Here is a 9584-nt window from a genome sequence, read left to right as displayed (position 1 = left end):
CTTGTCTCAGTTTCCCAAGTAGGTGGGACTACAGGCGCCTGCCACAGTGCCCGGCAATTTTTTTGTTGCAGTTGTCATTGTTGATTTTAACTGGCTTGGGCCAGGTTTGAACCTGCCAGCCTTGGTGTATGTGGCTGGTGCCCTACCAACTGAGCTACAGGTGCCGCCCTTTTCATTTTAATTTCATTGAACAGCTTAAGAAAAATGAATTTAGCAATTTTGATAAAAATTTAACTGAATTCTTGTAACCAGCTTGTGTAGCTGTTTCTCTTCCTCCTGTACTTGGTCCCAGGCGAGTAATTGCTTTTGATCCATCTTGTCTTGGGGAACTTATATTTCTTTAGAGTTTAGGCTGTTTGGTTACTCTGAGACCTCAGTTTTCTGTTGGGTACTAGATAATTTTGTAGATTATCTTTCTTTTCTTCTTGATAGTCTAGGAATAAAGCTTTTTATAAGTTCCTCCATCACAAGCACATCATAGCCATTTTGAAGTCTTTCTGATAATTCTAAAATCTGAATTAAATGTGTGCTTCTCTATTTTAACTTTTTTCCTCAAATTTTATTTTTTTCTTGGCTTTTAAAATCCAGATTAATCTGAGGGTACATATGTTTAGGTCATACTGTTTTCATTTCTAAGGTAAAGTTCAAATTGTTATTGACCCTTTTATGCAGGGCATGTGCGGAACACATTACCTTGTGCACATTAGGTGAGATCCTGCCAGTCACCCTCCCTTCTCCCTCCCACTCCCCCTCACTAGACTATGCTTGTGTTGTTTTTGTGTGTGTGAGCTTGTAGTTGTTTATAGTTTGGTTTCATATTAGTATTGAGGATATTGGATATTTTTAAAGCATGTCTCATAGTATATTTATTGGATACCAGATTATGCGGATAAGTCTTTGCAGAGTCTAGAGAATTCTTCTTTCTCCAAAGAGAGTTAGTTTTTCTTCTAGCATTTCTGATTTTATCAAGGTTTAGCTTTGGGGTTTATTAGAGTTTGTCTGTTGCTCTTTGTCCTTACTCTGGAGTGTTTGCATCTCAGGTGAGAACCCAGGGATTTTTGTCAGAGCTCTTCTGTCTTGGAAGTGCTTGCTGGCTTTTGTCTCCCCAGCTTGTTGGACTACTGAAGTATCTACTTGGTTCTAGTTCCTTGGCTTCTCCTCCTACATATTGATTAGAAATCAGCTGCTGATTTGAGGGGAAGGATTTTCATGTAGATTTTTTGGCTCTTGCTCTCCAGGTTTTTTGAGGGAGAGTTCACCTTTTGAAGCCCACCTGCTTTGGTCAGTTTGACCTCCAACCTCTGCCCTATCAGCTCACTTGATTATAATATTATACTTGGGCTTTATTTCTCATCATCGACTTGAAGATTCTGTTACACAAAAGGAATGATTGAATGTGGAATTTGATTCTCTTAAAGTTTGTAGCCTTAGAAGACTCACTTGTCTTGAGTGCTTTTCCTGCCTTTAGACAAGCAGTTTTCAATGTTTTGCTCAGGCTGGGTGCAGTGGCTCAGGCCTGTAATCCCAGCACTTTGGGAGGCCAAGGAGGAGGGTGGATAGCCTGAGCAAAGTGAGACCCCCACCTCCTATTAAAAATAAAAAAAGTAGCTGGACATGGTGGCAGGCACCTCTAGTCCCAGCTGCTTGGGAGGCTGAGACAAGAGGACCACTTCGAGCAAGAGTTTGAGCTTATTTGGAGCTATGACACCCCTGCACTCTACCCAGGGAGATGGATCAAGAACTCTGTCTCAAATAATGTTTTGCTCAGCATTCATAGATGTCCTCACTGTGTTTGTTTGATGCACTCTATTCTGTTAATTCTAACCACAAATACCATATCTCATCTTTGTTCTGGAATTTTACTGATGTTTAACACAGTTCTGTAAGTATTGATGGAGAGTAAATGATTGATGGTGCGAATCTTTTTAAGGTTCAAATTGTTTTGAACAGATAAAATCAGTTTTCATATAGTACTTACTAGGGACTACAAAGGTTAACTAGTTATAAACATCGCTTTTATCTTCAGGAATAAAAGCAAGTGTTTGGTATGTCAGAGAAGATCCTTGAAAGCCACACTAGAAATGAAGGACCAGTGCTAGCCACTGACGTTCTTGTCCTAAACTTCACATGTGAGATGTAATTTTTCTGTTTCTTGACGTGTATTAATTGAAAAACTGTCATAGAAATGGAAATTCTTATCAGAACCTCTCATGTTTTGATCTCTAGGAAGATGAAGTCCTCAGTACATTCTGAAGAAGAGGATTTTGTTCCAGAGCTGCATAGAAACGTTCACCCTCGAGAGCGGCCTGACTGGGAAGAAACACTAAGTGCAATGGTAAGTCAGCTTTGTGTGTCTGTATTTATGAATGTTACACGTACGTAAGGAACAGGGACTGAGGAAGCAGTGCAGGAAAAAGTACAGTGTTTCGTTGCTTTGTTGATTTATTCAGGAAATATTCATTGGGCCAATAGTTTATTCCAGGCACTGTGATAGGCTGTGTGGGCACAGTAGCAGGGTTGCACCTGTTACGACACAATATGAAAGGATAGTTGCTCATTCTATTGGGTAGTCACAGATGGCCTCTGCCAGAAGGAGAGATTTGTCTAGAGACCTGAAGGATGTGGGGGTTGAATGGTGTGTTTCTGTGGAGTGTTGTTCATTTATAACCGAAGACTGTACTTTATAGTGTACTGTGCAACAGTGTGTTGTTGAGAGCACCACATAGGGGCTTCTCTGCACCTTCTCAGCCCTGTTGTCATATCATGGAAACAGCTGTGAATAATATATAAATAAATGAGTGGGACTGTCTTCCTGTAAAACTTTATTTATGAACACTGATACTTGAATTCGTGTAATTTTCACATACCATTAGGTAGTCTAGGGGGTATAATCATGACTTTCATAAAAATATAGAATAAATACAAGCCAAAGATATTTAACTCATTAATTAATGAAGGAGCCAGTCAGTTGTTAAAATACTTTTCTAGATCAATCATGCTAAAATGTATGCAAAACTGGCAAAATTGTTCAGTTCCACTGGACACAGTTTGTGATTCTCTGAATGGGGATTATTTGTATTGCTATCCATTTTCTATAAATTCACTTCTCTCTCTGCAGAGTGGTAAAATAGCCTAGTCAAAAGACACACAAGATCCCAGACCCCCATTGAAGCCAGTATCCTTGGGAGATGCCAGCTTTCTGTTGAAAGGATATTCAGTAATATTGTTTATCTATTTTTAAATCTTCTGTAACTTTTGTCTATAATTTTTATAATCTTCACTAAATCTATATTGAATTTCTAGAATGGGAAGAAAAGTGATATTAATTTTGATGTGGTCTGTTCACTGTGTAATAAGATGTCATGTGCTGTATCGTATACATGTGAAATCACTGAATTCTCTTCTGTGAAGTTTGCATTTATTTGTCGAAGTACTTTTGGAAATTACTGTTCATATTATATGCTTTAACATCTCATTAAGTTCTTATTTTATACTCTTAATTTCTTCGTTTGTAACTTCTTGAGGTCAAATGCTGTAATCTTTCTTCCATTAAAAAAAAAAAGCATCACACTTAGTAAATAGTGCGTTGATAGGTTGTCCAGTGAAGGATGAAAAGGAAAAGGTGTAAATGAAAATAGAGCCACTGTTTTACTGACATTTCTCTAAAAAATCATATTGATTTTAATGAGTAAGAGCTTGGGACTTTTTCTCTCAATAATAATCTAAATAAATACCACTTAAGGATGAAAATTTATTGCTCAGAGAAACCCATATAAAATGTTTCCTTCAAACAATTCCATTTAGTTAATTTTTTTTTCTTTTTTCAGTTTTTGGCCAGGGCTGGGTTTGAGCCCACTACGTATCCGGCATATTGGGCCAGTGCCCTACTCCTTTGAGCCACAGGCGCTGCCCCCATTTAGTTAACTTTTGTGTTGCTTTAGAGATAAAAGGGCTTAGATACTGAATTTTTATTGATTTTTATGGTGCATGTAAAACATTAGTTTTTTTTAATATACATATTTAAGAGCCAGGAATTTCAGAATTGTTAAGAATCTAAGGAATTTTATATGTACAGTAGAATCTCCATAGCTGACCACATCCTTATGTTGACCTAATTTTCACAGGCTGGACATGCACCACATGCATGTGTCAGTGCAGTGAGTTCCTTATGTTGAGCTCCTTTTGGTGCTGTCTGGTTTGTTAAACTCCCTTGGGCAGTCAGCTTACAGAGGCTCTACTGTATTATAGTCATTGAAAATCAAAACAGCAATAACAAAAACCTAAAATAGTGCTCTGTTATTTTCTGATTTATGATTAGGTACCCTTCATAGATCTGTAAGTAGGTAAGTATTTTAAGAAAGCTATTAAAAGCTATGCTTTTCTAAATTACTAAAAGTAAAATATTTATTTATAATTATTTAACCATGAAATCATTTAGCAATTAAATATCAGGATGTTTCAAAAAGTGGGGTATAAGAAATCTGAAGAGAGGAAGTATGTGTGTGTTTGTGTGTATGTACCAGGATATTTTACCAGTTTTTTTTTTTTGAGACAGAGCCTCAGGCTATCCCCCTGGGTAGAGTGTCATGGCATTATAGCTCACAGCAACCTCAAACTCCTGGGCTCAAGCGAGTCTCCTCCCTCAGTCTCCCAAGTAGCTGAGATAACAGGCGTCCGCCATGACACCTGGCTATTCTTTTTTCAATTGCAGCCGTCGTTGTTTGGTGGCCCAGGCTGGATTCGAACCCGCCACCTTAGGTGTATGTGGCTGGTGCCTTAACCACTTGAGCCACAGGCACTGAGCCCATTTTACCAGTTTTAATTATTTGGACTAAAACCACCTTGATTATATTATTAATATTTCTCTTTTCATTTTATTTTTAATATTGATTATTGCAGGCTTGGCACCTATAGCTCAGTTGTTAGAGTGCTAGCCACGTACACTGAAGCTGGCGGGTTCAAACCTGGCCTGGGCCTGCTAAACAATAATGACAACTCTGTAACAACAATAACAAAATAGCCAGGCATTGTGGCAGGTGCCTGTAGTCCCAGCTACTTGGGAGGCTGAGGCAAGAGAATCGCATAAGCCCAAGAATTTGAGGTTGCTGTGAGTTGTGACGCTACAGCACTCTACCAACTCTGTCTCTGAACAAACAAACAAACAAACAGATTATATATATGTGTATATATAATATTGATTATTTCAGTGTTCTCAGAATGGATCCTATTCTCAAATTATTAGGAACATTTTCTCACTTCAGCTTTCTTTTTAGTCATTAAAATTAGTATGTGTTCAGGACTGAATCAGGTTATGGAATGAATAAAGGTATTGATAAGTAGTTCTGGCTGAAATTGCTCACCTGTGCTAACAACCAGAGTCATAAAAATTAAACAAGATGTAAGAAGTTAGTGCTCGGTGTTTTCAGCACTGCTTCATGCCACTCTACCCCCTTGTCCTCCTGGTCTTGTTCCGCCCCTCTCACTGTCTCTCATGCACACAGGAACCTGTACACACTGACACTTGCATCTCAGAGTTAGAGATTTTCAACCCTTTCTTCTCTCCTTTGAAATGTGGGCATCTGCTTTATGCGTGTTCCCTCCAAGTTCTTTGCTGTCCTCTCTGGCTGATGACTTCCCTCTTCCTGCAAGAATTCACTCCCCACCTGGAGGCTCTGTAGAAAGATTTTCACTAATCTCATCTTTCCTGCTCCCTGAAATGAACCTCCTTTTTATACAACAAACAAGCCCCAAACTTGACAGTTTGTTAACTTTATTCAAGTCACGCAGATTCAAAAACTTGTTATTTGTTATGAGTGAGATAATTTGATTTATCTTAAAAAACAAAGTCTGTCCTTCTTTGATTATTTTGCGCAGTCACATTGGCCTCGTCAGTTTCTCAAACATGCCCTTGCATTCTCCCACTTTGTCTTCCTTCTAGAAATTTCTATGGTAAGATCATTTGCAAGCCTGTTCCCTCACTTCCTGTAGGTCTTTTCACGTATTTTTAAGTGCTGGCTTTATGTACTGCTCTGTGTGAACTAGCAGCTCTGCCCTCCTTCCTCTGTTCCTCTGCTCACCTTTCTCCAGGCTCTTGCAGAGGCCGGGTATTTGCATCGTCTTTCTTCCCCACCGTGGACTCGGACGTGTCTGTGTGCTGCTTTCCCTGTGCCTGGACACAGTAAATTCTCAGGAAACATTTGCTGAATAAATGATTGTAATTCTTTGGTCAGATTGAACTATTTATTTTTTTTTTGAAAAGGTCTTGAGTTTTCCCGCTTCTTTATCTGATTTGTTGGACATCAGGGTTAGTGTGGATGTTGCCTTTTTCCCCATTTTGAGACTGTCGGTGTATTTTTCTTAGGCTGTTACAGGTGGCCCTTTGTACTTGGGCTGGTTCCCCTTCTATTGCCTACTTTCTAAAGAGTAGCTGGATTATGTATTCCTGAATAATTTTTTTTTTTTAGAGTATACAGTCTTTTTAAATTTTAATAGATAATTGCATATTACATAGCAAGTTCATCTATTCATTGTTGATAAAATTTTAGAAATATTTTCTATAAAAAGTTTAAGATTTGATTGGGAATGAATCCATCATAACATGATTTCTATGAGTACAGTTTTTCCATCCTCTTACCTATTCTTACTAATTTTGAGAAAGTTTAAGAATACAGAAAAATACAAAAAATGAGACAAGATATCCATATGCCACAATCCAGAATCAACTAGTATCTTTATATTTACTTGTAGTCTTTTTAAGAGAAATGAGTATTCACATAAAAAGCTGAAGTCCTCTTTAACCAGCACCCACCTCACCTCCAACACTCCTTCCCTTCACTTCTCTGCTCTTCACAGTGACTGTCGTCCCTGTATCCTTCCAGTTCATTTCAGAACCATTTATATACACATATGTATCCATTACCAGTATATAGTACTGGGTTTTGCGAGGGAAGTTTTAATTAGAATTTACAAAAAAATCATTGTACTGTATGTGTCCTGGTGCAACTTGATTTCCTCCCAACATGATTTTTCAGATCTCCCACCCCCTTCCCATATTCTAAGGCTATAATTAGGTTATAACATTTCTGTGAAAACTGTGAATTAGTTTCAAAATAGGGCTGTGTACATTGGATACTTTTTCTTCCATTCTTGAGATACTTTGCTAAGATGAACATTTCCTTTCCTTTTTTTTTTTTTTTTGAGACAGAGCCTTAAGCTGTCCCCCTGGGTAGAGTGCCATGGCTTCACAGCTCACAGCAACCTACAACTCCTGGGCTCAAGTGAGTCTCCTGCCTCAGCCTCCCAAGTAGCTGGGACCACAGGCGCCCACCACAACGCCCAGCCATTTTTTGGTTTCAGCTGTCATTGTTGTCTGATGGGTCCTGGCTGGACTCAAACCTGCCACCTTAGGTATATGTGGCTGGCGCCTTAGCCACTTGAGCCACAGGCGCAGAGCTGAAGAACATTTTCTAATTTCATCCATGTAAACATGAAGGAAGTAAAGTCTCCATCTTTCTTTAGGGCTGCGTAACATTCCACAGTATACATATACCACAATTTATTGATCCATTCGTGGGTTGATGGGCACTTGGGCTTCTTCCATAACCTAGCAATTATGAATTGCTCTGCAAGAGACATCTAAAGTTTATTTTTGAATAATCTTAAAGGAGAGGTGATTTTGGAGGAGGTGTTATTTTCTGGTCCTTGCATAGATGCGTGTTCGTCTCTCTAGTACAGTAGCCCTTCTCATGGGGGTTATGTTCCAGGACCCTCAGTGGATCCTGAAATTGCACATAGTACTGAACTCTGTACACTAAGGACTGGGCAGTGTGGACCCTGTGAGTGTGCTGCACAAGGAGGTGATTCATGTTCTGGGCAGGACACAGCCGAGTGGCGTGAGATTCCATCACTATTCAGGATGACATGCCACTTAAAACTCACAAATTGTTTATTTCTGGAATTTTCCATTTCATATTTTCACATTGCAGTTGGCCTTGGGTAACTGAAGCCATGGATAAGAGGGGACTCTCAGACTGGCTCCTTCTATCCACCAAATTGTAAAAATACTTGCAGTTTGAATAAAATAAGTTTCTGCAAATGTCCCTTAAAAAAGAATGTCTTTAGCTCCTTTATTACTCTATCACATTTAACTATTTTTGATTGATGGGTGAATTTTTAATTCAGAGGAACTATGCTGTTTATCATTTCACAGTCTTTAAAAGCTGAGTGTTTAAAGTTGCCTTGTGAACAATCACAAATGCAACCATTGATTAATATGCAAAGTCCAGGTTCTGGATTTCTGCCAGTATATTCAGAGCTCTTCAGTAAACAACTACAAGCCTCCCTCTATTTCCTCCCCTTCTATAGGGGGTACTTTTCTGGCTGGAGATTGTGGGAATTCTCTGGCATGAATCAACTGGTCTTAATTATTTAAGTTAATTAATGCACTACTGAGAGCTCTGGAATATATATTAAGTTGGACTGTATGAGATTGCTAATTTGATAGGTCAAAAGGGTTGAAAATGGCAATTTCATAATGTTAAACCTAGAATCATTTGAACAGTTGAACCAGTGCTTAAGCCTATCATTTTGTCATTAATTACTAAACTGAAAACTGCATTCAGAATGTGCTGCTATGTGAATGTGCTTTAGGTGAACTGAACATTACTTTTACTGATAGAATTTGTTGTATAGCTTCTTAAAAAAATATTAAAGCTTATGAAATAGCAAGGGAGAAATCTATATAAAACGTGTAGTTAGAGGAATAATGGTTCTCAGCTGGACCAGTGTAGTGGTCTCAAATCTTCTCTCTTCCTTCCTTTGACAGAGATTTCTCCGATTAAGCATCTCATCGTGACTCTCTGTCCCTTTCTCTTCTTCTGTCCGTGCTCTGTCTTCTTCTAGAATCTACATTTTTGTATATATTTAAATTGTGTGCTTTTTAAAGTATTAGTATACTTTTCTTACAGTTTCATAGAACTTTTATATAAAATATCTGGTAAAATTAGATAGATTATTGGAACCCTATGTTGTTAGCAAACTACCTCCTTGTATATAGGGATTATTTGTTTTTTAAATTTCAGATTAATATGAGGGTACAGATGTTTATAGAATTATTTTTAATGATGAGAGCAAATGGGAGTGAGATGAATTGTAGGAATGTATATAAATTTCAGAACATTGAAAAGTTTTGCTGATGTGTAAATGTGCTAATTCTAAGTCGATTAGCCTGCTGCTGCCTAATGACTCTTGCTAATAATTTTTCCTAAATTGTTGTAAACCCTGCCTCAGCATAATTTTTCTCTGTGGTTAATTGGTTCTTGGAAGAATGTTATTTTTTATAATTATCATCAAGAAATGTTATTTATGACATTAGTGCAAGGGGTCTGTGCCCTCTCAAATTTTAACTACAAATAATAAAATAATGAATAAAATTTGAATCAAAAAAGTGAAAAGTGGTTGAGTGCCTGTAGCTCAAGTGACTAAGGCACCAGCCACATACACCAGAGCTGGCAGGTGGGAGTCTGGGTTGGGCCTGCCAAACAATGACAACTACAACCAAAAAATAGTTGGACGTTGTGGCAGGC

The 9584-nt window shown here is 38.2% G+C and overlaps 1 protein-coding gene across 1 annotated transcript in view; it reads left to right on the top strand.

Annotated features, from left to right (window-relative positions):
- Window positions 1-2196: 2196 nt before the first annotated feature.
- ARHGAP32 (Rho GTPase activating protein 32) overlaps window positions 2197-9584 on the top strand; it is a 137099-nt gene continuing 129711 nt past the window's right edge. Inside the window, exon 1 of the mRNA XM_023516767.1 lies at window positions 2197-2335. Coding sequence (XP_023372535.1) covers window positions 2231-2335 — 105 coding nt within the window. The 5' untranslated portion in view covers window positions 2197-2230. The remainder of the gene's footprint in view (window positions 2336-9584) is intronic.

This window comes from Otolemur garnettii, unplaced genomic scaffold, assembly GCF_000181295.1.
Source record: "Otolemur garnettii isolate 467f Iridium unplaced genomic scaffold, OtoGar3 scaffold00097, whole genome shotgun sequence".
In the NCBI taxonomy this organism is placed as follows: domain Eukaryota; kingdom Metazoa; phylum Chordata; class Mammalia; order Primates; family Galagidae; genus Otolemur; species Otolemur garnettii.
Note: the sequence above shows the minus strand (reverse complement) of the source record. Positions and strands in the feature narration are given on the sequence as shown.